General features: G+C 48.5%; 1 protein-coding gene across 7 annotated transcripts in view; it reads right to left on the bottom strand.

The window, feature by feature from the left end:
- FGF12 (fibroblast growth factor 12) overlaps nt 1-15,546 on the bottom strand; it is a 227,292-nt gene that overhangs the window by 125,857 nt on the left and 85,889 nt on the right. The window contains exon 1 of one of the 7 annotated variants that reach the window (XM_067002496.1): nt 7,316-7,679. The exons of the other annotated variants lie outside the window; for them this stretch is intronic. Within the exon in view, the coding sequence (XP_066858597.1) occupies nt 7,316-7,403 (88 nt within the window). The 5' untranslated portion in view covers nt 7,404-7,679. Of the gene's footprint in view, nt 1-7,315; nt 7,680-15,546 lie in introns of those variants that run through there. 7 annotated transcript variants of the gene reach the window in all.

Raw genomic sequence — 15,546 nt, 5'->3', positions numbered from 1 at the left:
TCACAGGAATTCAGACAAACACTAACAGCACGTTGGCTGTCTGGTCCCATCGGGCTACCAGTGATTGTTCGGTTTGGTTTGGTTTTCATTTCACATTTCAACAAAAGAGGAAATGCAGAACTTGAGAAGGAATTTGCAACGGAGAGGACTTGGCAGCTCCTTTCCAGCAGTCATTTCTAGATATACCAACACTGAGATGCTTGAGTATCATCACCGTGGGAGTATCAGACACTTCTGGTCCTTCTGCTTTTCCAGTTCAAAAGCTCTGTTTAAGCACGGCCAGCTCCACCCCATGCCCCATAGGGAAGGCTGCTGTAGCCTGTCCCTCCCTTCTTGCACACCTGGGGTCCCCCCAGCACACTCCCCCATCCTGAAACTTCCCTAGACTAAGGCAGAACATTGGGCACTTCTACTCACAAAGACAGCACAACATTTTCAGTCAGATTTTCTACAGCCAGTTTCATTAAGAGTCCCCCCCTTCTCCATCCCTCTCCCTTGGCGAGAGGGTCCCTCATTCTACCCCCATGTTCGTGTTTCCCTCCCACACTGCCCATGTCTTCCCCAGCTGGTGCGCATCCAAATTTAGTGTTCAAAACACTTTTCCATGTTTTCGTATGCCCACACAGACCCATTTTCCTGCTCCTGGACGCTTCCTTTGTATCCTGCCCGGGTGTCCCAGGCACAATTGCCTGGTCCCTGGCACGCCACAGAAGCCTGTTTGAGAAGACAGTGTGGAAGACAGGCTAAAAATTGGGACCAAACTGATTGGATTTGTCATCAAAACAGCACGGGGCAGGGGATTTTCTTGTTCTTTCAAGCCTTTGTCCTGTTTCCAGGAGCACCAGCAATCTCAGCAAGAGGGGACCAGGCCTGCCACCTGGGGATACAGCCTCAGGTCAGACTCCTGACCTGGAACAAACGGGATGCCCCAGCTGCTCCCATGCACTGCTGTCGCTTAAGAAAAAGACTTGCTGGGGAAGTACTGGGGCACATACAAGAACAGAGGGCAGTAACCGTCCATCTCAGCTCTGACGGAGCCAAGCTGCCTCGCCTCGCCGTGCTTGCTGTTGCCCGCCCGTCCCCTCGGTGCACGAGGCAACGCAACGAGGATGGAGCAGCGCGATCGCGGTGCCACGCACGAGTGAGTTTTCAAGTGACCAAACGGCTGTGAATGCACATTAAAGCGGGAAGAGGACACTAATAAGGAAACAATTAATTATTGCATGGGTTGCAGAATGGAATTTTTCCCTCTTATCTGAAACAAACAAAGCTTTGAGGGAATAAATACAACTCCAGAGATAATCCCCAGCTTGGATCCTGGAAGCATTCAGTGCTGAATGTGGAAAACAAAACAATGCTAATGACTCACGCTGGGCCTGTGGGTGGCTCATCACTAAATTAGCAGCAGCTTCCATGCTCCCAGCTGAGCCTGGCGTTGCTGGCTTGCTGTCACAGATCTCCAGGACCGCAATTGAGCACATGCAAATGGGCCCGGCAGCCAATCGCAGCCACAATACTCGAAAGACACAAACATGCCATTTAGAAAAATGCTTCGCCGTACAAAACATGATTACCTCCTTCCATGCCATTTCAGGCTAAGGGAAGAAACGCTATTTTTATTATTAAATGTTACACATCTCTTTTCCTCCGAGGGGCAGAATCTATTTAGAGGCCTTTTAAGCAAACATCTCTTCATACAATTGAAAGCCCTGTGTACTACCATCTCATAAGCAATCTCATTTCGCTCCCAAAGCCTGCTGAACTGTTGATGATATCTCTACCACCTGGCTTTAAACATCTACGACGAGCAGCAGTTTGACCAGTAAAAAAGGAATAGTTTCCTTCTGGTAAGCAACAGAAAGGGCTGTGCAAAGGGAAGTGAACTGATTTGGGAACAAAATTACGTAAACGAGCAGCAGGTCGTTCCCACAAACAAAGCCATGGGATTTCAGTTTCTTTAAGGAACAGGGCTTTGCAAACTGTTCATGAATACCTCCAGAATGGCTAGCAAAAAAAAACCAGAAAGTAAGCCTACCACCAATAATGTCAAATTTATCCAACGATAAACAGGAAGAACTTTAGGGGTGATGCCTGTTGGAAAAGGTTGAAAGCCACTCATCTAAAGCAATGACTCTGCTAAGCACATGATCATCTTAAAATGGGATTAGGTGCATGCGTAGAGTTAAAAGTGCACTTAAACAGTTCGCTGAACTGAGACCCAGGTCCGGAAAAACTCCTTGGTCTTGGAGCGGACGTGACCTCATGATCTTCACACTGCTCTTATGTTGAAAGCTTCTGCTCTGAAAGTCAGCCGCTTTAAGCATCTGCTTATGAACGTGGATTATTTTGTTACTTTCACATTGGAAAAACATTAACACAGAAGACAGAACTATGTGTATGCAGTTATTCAGGAAAACCAATGGAAAAGTAGGAAAAATCCTTCACAAAATTCTTGGTTAACATTTCCCACATGGACTTAAAGTTTACAGCGTGTTACAATTGCCCATAGTGTTTAAACTCCGCCCTTGGTTTAGCTTGGGAGGTGGAGAGAGTGAAACTTCCCTCCTTTGCAAAACCCTGTAAAACTCACGCTGACAAGTGCCACAAACCAGCCAACCTCTGCTTCAGAGTTGCCTCTCACCCTGATTCCAGCTGCTTAAGGAAACTCAGATGAAGCTTACTTTGCCTGCAGCTGTTCGTTCACCAGAAGAAAAGCATTTCACGAATATTCAGTATCAGTGGTGCTCTGGTAGGACCCAGAGAAGTTTCAGACCCAGAAGACCCGCTGAAGACCTGCCAGTTCCAGGCTCCCAGCTCTGGAGCCCAGCCACCTGGCTGCCAGCCACGCACCTCACACCCAGGAAGCCTCCAGCCCCCCATTTGAAGATTTCTGAAAAATTTTATCGCAAAGCGAACCATAAAGCCCTGCATGAAATTGAAGACTTTCCTTCACATAGCTACACTTACCTGGCTGTGAACGCTTAGAAAAAGTTATACATGTAATCTTTAAAATCATTGTAGATCTCTGAACTTCTGCATGATAGAAGCCAAGCTATTTCACCATAAGAACTCTATCAAAGCCATCACTTCTAGCTCAGACAGGCCAGAGGTACCCCAGCACCACAGCTTCCAGGAGAGATACTCAGCATATGTCTACACAGGAAGGTTACTTCAGAATAAAGGAAAGCGGGGATTTAAAATGCTATAGCTATTCTTGAATAATACCCTAGAGGAGTGCTCCTATTACAAAATAAAAAAGAATTTTCATAGTTTTGCTTAATTCATCTCCCAGATGAATTAAACTAAATCAGACAAAGGTATTATTTCAGCTAGCGTATGAGTGTCAACAACAGGAATTACCCTGCAACAGCACATGCACTTAATTTCCACTGGTCAGTACACATTAGTTTCCCAAAGACACACAACGGGATGGGGAAGCCTGAGCAGAATGCACACAGGGACGCTGACACACTTTGAACAGCGGCAGGTAAGGGAGCTGGCGCAGGAATGAAACGATGCCGATAACCCCCAGTGCAACGGCATCGCTTCTCAGCCCCGTGACCAGCTCCTGCCTCCAGCTCACTATTACTTCCACTAACGAAGCTGAGGGCACAGTGCATGTCCTACACCTAACTTGCTGTATACCCGAATAAAGAGCAGTGGGAAAAATTTCCAGAACTGGTGTACATAAGTGTACACAAATGCACAGATCACTGCACAAGCCAAACAAGGAATGCCAAGCAAAACAAGGCACGTTGGTTTTGTTTGTAAGCCAAACGTTAATCTTGAATGTGCAATTTTACATCTTATGTGTGTGAGTCCATTTGCACCTGCAAGTGCAGGCACATTATGGCAGTGCCCCAAATAGTCTCAGGACAAATGCAGAGATGTGTACGGAGAGTAACAGACAGGCTAATAGCAGAGCCACAATCTGACCTTGCCTACCTAGACAGAATGCTCATTGCTATTGCCCCAAATATCAGGCTTAGTGTTGTGATGCATGGAGAAATATAAAGACACTCTGTGCCAGACAGCATTTTAATCTGCCATAAAGCCAGCATCAATCAGCATATTTCCAGGAGCATCTCCAAATTTTACCAATGTTAGAGTCCCAGTGAGGCCAAGTTCAGGGGTTACTTTCAATATGATCTTAATTTCTACTGAAGGCATTGATTTGCAGAAAAGGGATTTAAACCGAGAGATACTTTTTACCCAGAGGTTTGAAAATAGATCAGTCTCTGGACACAGCCAGGCCTCTACACTACTAAAAACAAGGCTGAAAATGTTGCTGCTAGATGCATTCATTCTGGTTGATGAGACAACGTGAGAAATATCTGTGGTTTTAGCAATAATGCACCCAGAGGGGAGTCTACACAGGAGCCTAGGGCAGAACAGGCAAGAGAGAACCCCATGAACAGCCAAATACTAAGTCTTACAGACGAAGACTAAAATACTCACCAGCAGAAGTTTTCATGCTCCTACTAGTGTAGTTAGTACATGCTTTTTTTACATCAAGTCCCTGCAAACCAGGTACTGGCCATCTGCAATGTTTTTTCATAACTACAGTGACAGTTATATCTCTAATTCAATGGTCATCAGATGTTTATCTCACCCTTCGCATTGTAGCAATCTATTTCATTATTTTGACTTCGAAGCTAAAAGCAAAAGTGATTCTGGCAAACCGCACATCCCAAGCAAATGGGGAAATTTATTAGCAGAGAAAATAAATTAACCAAGAAATAAAGATTCAACAAAATTAATTATGATATCATCCAGAAGGGAAATAACTCTGCACGTGCAATACAATCAGTCAGCTCACGAGTTGTGAAACTGAGATAACAAGAGATGTGCATGGAAGATGAGACAGGACATCGCTGTGCCAAAATACTTGCAAAGAAATCCACAAGGGATTAGGAATAAATCTCTTGTTCTGTACTGCTATGAATTACTTGCACTGTCGTGGTACCTTAGGGACCCATTAAACCACATTTTGCAAGGTGCTGCTCCAACAACCAGAGAAGTCTGCCCCTGCACAGACTGAGACAAGTGGCAGCAGACCTCAGAAGCGAAGCATACAAAAACAGCAGCCTAGAGATAGCTAAGAGTGGAGGTGGGGTGTCTTAGCATAGTGGTAACAAAAATCTCGCTAAGATTTCTGCTAGCATCACAACAGAGCTGCACAGCACTCTACAACCACCTTCAGTGTTTTGCTGTTTTTCTTTGAAGTATTATGCCTTAGTTTCTGTCAGTCAGGAGTGGTCTAGGGCTCTGAGTCAGCACCACACACAAGTATGAATCTGACTTTAAGCACGCGTTTATATCCTTATGACTTGTTTTCATGAAAGAAAACGTAGGTAGGAGGAGGCTGAAGGTCTTGATCAATCTGTTGGGTAACCTTAGTGCACAAAAGGCCAAACAGTTTGGCATAACCACCTGGCTATCAGTACAACTGCTCAGACAAGATGATCAAGGGCATGGAAGTAGCTCACAGCACTTCATGCCATTGCTGCTCTAGTCTGTGATTCCATGGTCCTTCCTCTCCTGTAATTTATCATTCTTATGTTGGTTGATATCTCTGATGGGTGTGGTCCCACTAGGCACAATGCCACACGTTTAAGGGCTGTTGCAGGAGTATGTACCTATTTCCTGAGGCATGCTGACTCTATGAAGCAGTAGCAAGGAGATCTCTCCTCCAGCAGGCCCAGCCAGTGACCTCATCGTAAGCAGCAGCTTTCTTCCTTCCCCCTCCCCCCCACATTTTCATATTTTTTAAAAACGTAAAGTCCAACCCCAATGGAAGGGGGAACAAATGCAGCCAGGAAGAGGAAACATATTTGAGCAGCCTGATCCAAAGCAACATGGCACACCTGGAGCGGTCTGTTGGTGGCCTTGTGGTGGTTCGGGCCTAGTACCCGGAGAACAAGGCCAGCTGGGTGTAGTGACAGGAGAGCGTTCCCATGGGCTTTTATAGGCCTCTTTATAGCACAGCATCATGAAACACAGACTATACAACGTCCAGTATCACCCAAAGCAGAAGAAATGAGGAAAGATTCAGTCACCGCATATCCATCAATCACGTCTTAGGACGGGATCCATCAGAAAAGCCAAACCAGCTCAACAGGGTAACCGTCAGGGCACCACATCCAGCTCCTGGTGTACTGAAGTTAGAGGCTACCACAAATGCTAGGCCAGAAGGGAATCGAGGCTACCTCAGCAACAGCTCCCCAAACACCGCCCGTCTCTTCGATGAGTAACAGCGAGTGCTTACGCGGGAGGTGTGGAAAATTCTCTCTCACGAGACTAAGATCTCTCATAAGGAAACAACATAAGCATTAAAAAATGATACTATAAAGACATCCTTGTAAGCATCCGGTACCCAAAGATTGCAATGGTCAGGGTTCAATAGGCAGATCTAGCAGAAAGCCAACTAGGCACTGAAACCCAGTCAAGCTCAAAGCAGCAGGCTCAGTGCTATAACTTCTACAAATCTTAAATAATAATAATAACAACACGGAGTTTCTTTCCATTACTGTTTACCCACTGTTGTAGAAAGGAAAAGTCAGACTCTTGAAACACGCACAGCACAAAGGGAGCTGCAGAGACACCACTTAAAGGACTTCAGTAGGATCACCCTAAAACTCGGGAGCAGTACCACACCAAACCAAGGCGCTTGTATACTTAGTCCCCTCTTCAAACACCACTTAGTTACAGCTCAGGATCAAGCACATCTTCCAGCCCTTCACCCCACTGTGCCCCCATCCTCGCGCAGTGCTCCTTCCTCGACAGGCTGGGAGCCCCCCACCCCCCATCGGAAGCAGCCAGGGGTTCCCTGTGCTCCTAGGGGCATCCCCACTCAAGACGTTCACCACCCTCCAAGCAAACATTGGTACTGCAAACAAAGGGTACGGGGAGACCTCACAGCGTGCCCAGCCCCAAACCTGAGTCTTGTGGGGCTGTGGGCACCCTGAGGAAGCTCACCCCTAAACTGAGCAGGGGTTAACGCCTAGGGTGGGGAGTTCCCGATGGGGTGGGGGACGCACACATGAGGGCTGCTCACGAGGAGAGGGTTCTGCGGGGGGAAATGAGACCCGTGGGGGGGCTGCCGGTGGGATGCGGGATCCAGGTCAGGAGGGGAACGCGGGGGAGGCACCGGGGTGAGAACGGGGCCGAAGCTTTGTGGTCAGCACCTCGGACAGAGCCCGGGCACCTGTGGGAGAAGGAGGAGGAGGAGGAAGGGGAAACGGGGCCAGCCCAGGCCGAGCGGCGCCCGGGCTGGGAGCCGAGGGCGGCGGGGACAAGGACGCGCGCTCCCCACCTGGGCTGTTGCTGGATCTCAGGCGCCTTCCACAGAGACACTGCAGCATATGCGAGCCTTTCTCCAGGAGAAGCCCGAGAATCCTCATGGATTTCACTTTGTGGAGCCCTCCCGCTGCTCGGAAAAGGGACCGGCCCCGCAGCGGCCGGCTCTCAGCGGCGGGGCGCCGGGAGCCCCCCTCGGCCCCAAACTTCCCGGCCCATCGCCGCGGCCCCGCCGCGCCCGGGCTCCGGGGGAGGATGAGGAGGGGGATGAGGAGGGGGACGAAGGGGGGGCCCGCCGCCACTTCTCGGGACTTCTCCGCCGGGGAAGGGCAGGCTGTGCCGGGAAGGGGGTCGGGCTAGCTGGAAGGACGTCAAGCCCTAGAAACGCGAGCGGCCGGCTCCCAGCCCTGCCCCCTGCCGGCACGGCCCCCGCCGGGACCCCCCCTTCCCCTCCTGCCCTCCCCTGCTCCCTGCCGAAGTCGCCCGGGACCCGCCCGGGAACGGGGGGCGCCCCCCGGCCCTGCCGGCAGCGGGGCTGCGCCGGGAGCCCCCGAGCTGGGCTCGGGCAGCGCCGGGCCGGGGCTCCCCGCTCGGCCCCGAGCACGGGACCCGCACCGTGGCTGGGCCGGGCCCAGGACACACCTCCCGGCTTCGGGCACCACTAGCAGCCGTGCCTGCAGGCAGGGCTGGGCCTGCCTCCTTTCGCTTACGGGTCCTTGTTTCCACTTCTGGAGCCTTTTTTCCCCACTTACAGATCCTCGCTTCCACTTCCAGATCCTACAGCGACAGCGCGGGGCTGAGGGCACTCTGCCCAATCTCAACGTTTGGTCTCTTTTCTCTATTTTTAACCCATCACAGCTCGATTTACTCCAAGCTCGGTTTCTGAGCTGCACAGACCAAGGTTGTACCCGGGCACAGGCAGGCACCTGGGGGAAGATGCTCTCTGGAGAGCTGTCTGATTTATTTATGAAACTACTCAGTGCAAAACCCACCCCACACAGCCTGCATGGGAAGCATCCTCCATGGAAAGGGGAAACAGTACACAACAACCTCTGCCATGAACTCTTCCACCTGAATACATCGCAATTCAAAAAAAAAAAAAAAAAACCAACAAAAAAAACCACTGAAGTTTTTCTGGGGGCTGCACTTAGGACATAACACTCTTTGTGCACGTGGGGACAGAGGCTGCGTTGTTAACCCATGGCAGGATGCCCCTCAACTCAAAACAAAAAGTGAGGCACAGTCAGCACCTGGGCTGCAGCACTGGGAATCCCACTAAGTTGGAAAAGTAAAAGATATAAAACACATGGAGATCGGAGTACCAAGGCACATGAACCAGTCCCAGGGATAGCAAGATAAACATTGTTCTACTGGGAGAGGCTATTGAGAATTTGTGGCAAAACCAGTGTTTGTGAGAGCACCACAGTCTTTCATGCCCTTAGTAAACACCCCCACAGTTTCAGTTTTCCTCTAGAATATGAAGAAAACAAGACAAAAAATGAAAATGCTAAATGTTTCATGAAATGGAAGCTCTTATTTTCCAGTCCGTCCTACTTAGTACACCGAAAACAGTACTTAGCTAGAAGCAGAGCCAGTAACATAGAGCTCAGCACCATTAAAAGGATGCAAAGTAGCACAGATCCCAGGGATTAGTTATTAATAAACAATATTACACAGGACCTGGCAAACTTACCAAGTCACAGAATAAAGCCAAAGAGAACCACCCTTCTCTCTGCACGTCCCCACTTACCCGGGATCTTTGTTCCAGCCGAAACCCTTAGCAATGCCTGCTCTACAGCATTCGGGGAGCACTGCCAGGGCCTAACAGGGCTGACACCAAACTGAGATTGCAGCTGTTACCTCTGCCCACCACCCATAGCTTTCATTTCTCTGCTGTACCTGATCAGTGAGGAAAATTGTAGCCCCTCTGAAACAAGGCCAGAAGCAGCTTGCACAGTGAAGCCCTAAATCACAACCGGTGGTTCTCGGGTACTTCTGTAATAGCACAAAAAGCAACAGCCCTGTCTCTGCAAGTGCCCCGGCAGTGTGTTTGAGACGAGAACAATTCTGGATCTGGCAGATCAAGGACAGCACAGCGAGATCTGAAGTCAAGGTGCCCTCCTTGCTTAGCAGCCAGGGAGGAGCTGTAAATGAGGGGGCTCTGATTTAGAGATGCCAACGCTGAAGTGCAGTGCTGGGTACCAGGAGAGAGGTGCACTGAGGTGTTATCTATGTTAAGGCAGCATAGGAAGAGGTAGGTGCTATCACTCGGACATACAAAGATGTGTATTAGACAAGCTACAGAAGTCTGTAAGAAGAACAAATTAGAATGCAACAGGCAGCTGAAGTTTGAGACCTCTGTTCATTAAAATAACACTTCTTGGAAAAACTACTCAGAAAAGTCTGCAAAACTACCAACAAAGTAACCCCCATTTCCTTGAGGGGTTTCCATCATCATCCAGCCAGGATGATGAGCCAGGCTTGATAGGTTCTGATCTGCCAGCACCTGTGCATGAGGCAGGCTCCAAAGGGGTCAGATCCTGACTTACAACAGCAAAGGGGAGCAGAATCAAACTGGTGAAAAGAGCGAGCAAGTGTTCCTTGACATTTCTAAAGGAGGGGCACGAGGACAGCGACAAGCACACGTTCTTTCAAACTGAGTAAGTAGGTTTAAGTAAGCCTAAACAGCAAAATGGAAGCATAAAAAAGGCAAAGGATGATTCTTTAGGAGCCGTGATGCATGACTCAAATGTGTACATGCCACAAAACACTCAGTAATACCATGTACCCAATTAGGTAAGTGTTCTCCCAGTAAACAAAGCTTATGGAACTTGGAAAGACAAAGGGAGCTGACATAAATCAAGATATTGCTAGATAAGTTAACTCATTTTAATCCAAAACCAAAGCAAACCAAAATAAAATTTATTTCTCTGCAAAAGGTCAGCATACGTTCAGACAGTTTTTTTAGTGGGACGTAAATCTTGCTAAGGCTCCACTGACAGACTTTATTACTAAATAATAATGCAAATAACGTATAAAAAGTTACTGTGAAAACGTTACAGATATTTAAGTTTTGCCAGGTAGAAGCTGGGTATTAGAAAGAATAGAGTTCTTCAATAAAAGCGGAGATTGCATTTGCTGAAACATAACGAAAGCTGGGAAAGACTCACTGAGGTCAGAAGACAGTTGCAGGGAACACAGTGTCATGTGTGTTTCTCCCTTATTAAATTAAAATGCCATTGGCCTTCTGAAGCACAGAACAGAAACGAGAATATGTTTGGGATTATGGAATTTAAATTAATACCTTCTACTAAAAAGAGGAATACACTGTGCTCCGATCAGAGAAAAATAAGGTGATTTAGCAGACAAGGCTCTTTGCTAGGTATTAAAATAGCATAATGTGCAGGAGTTTATCAGTTAGTAAAGCCCCAAAAAGAAAGTCAACAAAAGCTCAGACGAGACTAGGCAGGTAATGCAATCCCCTTGTACTCACAGAAAGGCAGGTGCTGATCTTTCAAGGTGCTGGGTCCCTTCTGCTTCTGTTTTTACCTATATTGACTACCTGCAGGCCTTTGAACACCATGACTGGTTCGCAGATAAACAGCCTGCACAAGTAGGTCATTTTTGCGAGTCTTTGCCCTCATTATATTTCCTGGCCAAGCGCAGGTGGATGTGGTGAGAAATGGTCCATGAGCCCTGGCAGCTTTGTTCAGGCTGGCACCAATACAGCCCTCAGACCTTGCCCCCATTTGTAAACCTACACGTCTCCCTGGGAGCACCTGGGGCTCATTTCCCGACCGTCACCCCATAGATCCATCTGTGATCCTTTGGTGTATGTTCCTCAGCGAAGACATAACTGCTTCTTCTCAGCATCTTTCTCTGCAGGAGCCATTTGAGCAAAACCTGCTCAGGAACAGGCTAAAAAATTACATCCCTTTACAGTGCAAGTGCTTATCCTGCTGTCATCATGGTGTTCTGAGTATTCCTGCTGTCCTTTGTCCCTCCTTCGTGAGGCAGAGCGCTAGCACAAGAGCTGTGCTTGCTGTAGAGCCATGCTAACCACACACAGCTTCTTCTCACCCAGCTTCACCGAGGTGCAGAGCACACATCCCAGAGCTGGTGGGGAACTGCAGCAAAAGTTCAGGGGTTTACTGAAGGCCACAGGACGATTTGTGTAAGGAAGGAATCTCCTGTCATTGCTCGGTCTGGTGATTCAGTGAGCCTCTTCCTGACCAGTAAAAAATTGTGCCCATTATAAGGCAAAGATTGCAGCTATTCTGCTGGAAACTACCAGGGAAAAAGTATATCACACACACACCTTCTGACAGCAAATGGAAGATGAGAAAAAAAAAGACAGCTTGATTTCGTACATCTGATGAGAAAGACCAATTTCTTAGTTGCCTTTCCGCGCTCAGAAAGCAAAGCTCACATGAACGCACGTGAACAACCCACTTACTCCAGCTGCTGGTGGGGAGACTTGCCTGGTAAAACCTCAGCCTTCTCTCAGCTCGCCAAAGCAGATTCAGGTAAATAAAGATGTCCCATAGGCTTAATCATTTAATAGGTTTATCCTCAGACATACAAAAAGCTCAACGTAGTATTTGCGTTTCCAGACATTAGAAAGAAATTTAGTGTTGTATGTATCAAATATCTTGAATCAGAGTTAGTGAAAAGTGGTTGTTTGGGATATTTTTCAGCACAGGGACGCTTCCTCAGAAACTGGAACTTTTAAGACTTCTCCAGACATATTTTGGTAGTAGTGCCACTGGCTTGGAACAGATGCTCTGGAAAACAGAGCAAGAAAGGGGCAGCCATACATTGTTCTGTCCACCCACTGCCAGTGCCCCGCAGCTCTGCGATTTCCTCATCCACGGGATGTCTCACAATGCATTTAAAAACCCTTGATCGATTTCTCCGCAACAAATTTTTATAATTGGTTTTTGAAGCCAGTAATACTGCTGGTCTCCTCCCTGTCTTTTGGCAAGAAGTTCTACAGGTTAATCATGCACCGGGAGAAGCTTTCATTAGTTTAAAACCACTTCTTGGAAGCTCCATTTAATGCTCACCTTAGTAGTTATACTGTGAAATGGTAATTTCATGTTCTCCATGACAGTCATGGCTTTAGACGCCTCCGCCGTATTTCCCTTCTCAATTGTTTCATTTCTGAAGACGCTGAAAATGCCTAATCTGTCTCATCTCTCCCCGGGCAGCAGCTATTCCATATGCTCTGCTGACCTTGTCACTGTTCCCTGCATCTTTTCTAGTTCTGTTCCTTTTTATTTGTTGTTTGCTTGAGAAGGATAACTAGAGCTGTACGCAGTATTCGAGGTGCGAGCGTACCAGGGATGTCTACTGCAGTGCAATGAGAGCTCCCATTTGCTCCGTACCTTTCCCAGTAATTTCTGCTTGCTTCTGCTGAGCTAGCACTTTCAGACAGATCCACAGCATCTCTGAGGTCTTCTACCAAAGAGGAAACGGCCCCAGTAGCAACCCCTACCATTAATGACCATGAATAGATGTGTTTCATCCATGGGTGCATTACCCTGCACCCCTCGCTTTATACTGCTGTTAGCTCGCCAGACACTCTGTATCAGGAGATCCTTCTACAACTCTTTCCTGCTCAGTTCTGCTTTCCTTTCTCCAAGTGATTTTGTTCTGCTTGGCAAACTGTCTCCTCTCCATCCCCTTGCTCTTCAAGATCAGTTAGGACCACGCTGGACCGCAGATGTCTCTTCCTCCTCTGATAGTTTCCCCACTCATGAGACCTGACCTGTTTTCTTTGAAGGAACCCCTCAGTGGGGGGAACATCTTCAAAATCCAAGTTCATGACTTCAGCTGGATCACCTTTACCCAGATGAGAGAACTCAGAAGGCAGGATCCCCCCAGCCCTTCCCTAGCCGATCACACCTGACTGCCAGACCCCCATGGGGAGAGGGGCTCCAATGTCTTGCAGGTAGCTGAAGTCCAGCACAAGCCCCGGACATTGATACATTCTCCTTCACACCTGGGAGGGGCAGAAGCACCTTCCAGAGGTGCCAGCTCTGCTCGCTGCTCCCCATCCGACCAGTCTCTCCAGCCTCTCACAAGGGAAAAGCGAGCAGGAAGGCAGGAGATCTCCCCGTCTGCTGATCCCTCCAGGCTCGGAGATCATGCGAGAGAAAAGCAGATTAAAGAGCCGTAATACAGTCAGCGCTGGGAAGTTCTGACCCACGGCGCCCCGGTAATTGAGGTTATTAATCCAGAACAGGCAGCAACAGCTTTGCCTGAGACATGACCCATGCTTAGAGGGCAACAGCTCACCGCTGCGCCAAGGGGCCTGGAGGTGGGTGAGCTCCCCAGCCAGCAGGCCTTGGGGCATCTCGTCTCCTGCGCCTTCAGCAGGTGGCTGCCGATATGAAGCCAACACTGGAACTTGTACTTCAATGCTGGTGCATCTTCTATGTTCAACCAGGATATGCTCTTGGTTCATCCCCAGCCTGCTGCATAACATGTGAGCAACTGGCAGGCCCCTTTCCTCATTTAAGAGTGCACAGCTAATCCATCCGTCTCACAGGGAAACGCTGGGAGGCTTAATAACGGAGATTTTCTGAGGACAAGTGTGGCAGACCACCTCTGCAGGGAGCCAGCTCCCCCTGCCACTGCTGCTGTTGGAGTGCCCCTGGGGTCAGGCATTACGAGCGGGCCCATCTGCCTGCTTCCAGTGACACTCAGAGCCTGGTGCTGTCGCCCAGCTCTGAAGCTGTTTATTCAGGCACACCGACAGAAGACACCTAACGCAGTCTCATCTAGACAAGCAAGTACTTGCCCAACTCCCCGCCTTGGGAGCAATGGTACAAGAAACGCTTTCTGCTCCAGTTCACAGCTCCTTAGTCCACAGCAAAGTTGCTACCAGGACACATCTGCTCGGGCCCTCACTCAGTAGCTGGCCATCACAACTAAAGACACATTTGAAACCCTGACTGCACTGGCAAGACCCCTCCTCTGGAGCCCACGGCTCCCAGCTCCTCCAGTGCAGCATTGCTACAGCTGTGGGGGCTTTACCAGACCCATGCACAGGTTGTCCCTGCTGGTCCTCACGGCAAAGAAATGACAGAAGCTGGGCATTAAATAATAATATTACAGAGGAGTTATAATGTGCCTATACGCGTACTGGAAAGTTCATGTATCAAGAGAATTGAAGACTGGATTTACGAGACCTTTAGAAAAGCCAACCTTGAAAATCCTGGCTTCTTAGGATAGGGCTTCCCACCGCGTACATTTTTTCCATGAACTTGGTTTACAGGATTTTGTGTCTGGGAAAGTTCTTTTCAGAAAACATCTCTCATGTAGTGTCATCCTTATCAGAGAATAAGGGAGAGAAAGAAAGATCCTCAGAACCTCCTCTCTCAGGGACCACCACTGCTTTTGTTTGGGGCAGATGCTCCAGATGTCCAAAAATCAACACCCACTTTTCTTTAAAATGACATTTTCTAAATTATTTTAACTTTGCTGAAATACTTTGGTTGACAACATGATGAAAAATAAAGTCTCAAGGAGAGACTTTGACCTTATTAAAACAAAACGTTCCCGCAAGTTTCTCACACAACATTTGACAGGCGTGCGGGAACGAGGAGAGTTTGGGCTGCCCATGGTTTCAGGACAAAGAGTCGATATTAGCCACCTCTGACACTGCCAGCCACGAGGCAGAGCCATCTCCTCCATCCTCTGCTGTGGCGATAGAAACAAAGCCAAGTAACACCTTTGGGGTTCTTCCCTGCCTTTGACTCAGGTCTTTTAAGGTTCCTGTTGTTAGCGTTTCTCTGCAGCCATTAGAACCAGAAAATAACTAACTATGTCAGGTTGCGATTCTTACGTAACGGCTTGGGGATTTAAGAAAGGCCCCAAATCTGCTGAAAGTTAGCAACACTGCTTCGCAATAATCATGCCAGTGACAGGTAACATCGCCAGCTCCCAGGGATGGGAACCACTGCTGCCTTGTGACATGCTCAGTAATGGCCTTGCCCTGCTGCTGAGGCTCAGGCTGATTATCAGCCCCTGGGAAGCCCTGCTCCCCTATGGCAAGGTAAAAATCCTTCTTTCCTCAGCAGCTGGAGATATCGGACCTCCAGCCAGCCCTGCGTTAGCCTTGTGCCTGCCTATACCAGAAAAGCCACAGACATCGTCCAAACAAGTGCCACGCGATGGCAGTACTACATTTTAGGAATCCTGTCCAGTGCTTTGCAACCCTGAGCTGAGGAAGCCCCTGCA

The sequence above is a fragment of the Anser cygnoides genome, chromosome 9 (genome assembly GCF_040182565.1).
Source record: "Anser cygnoides isolate HZ-2024a breed goose chromosome 9, Taihu_goose_T2T_genome, whole genome shotgun sequence".
Classification (NCBI taxonomy): Eukaryota; Metazoa; Chordata; class Aves; order Anseriformes; family Anatidae; genus Anser; species Anser cygnoides.
Note: the sequence above shows the minus strand (reverse complement) of the source record. Positions and strands in the feature narration are given on the sequence as shown.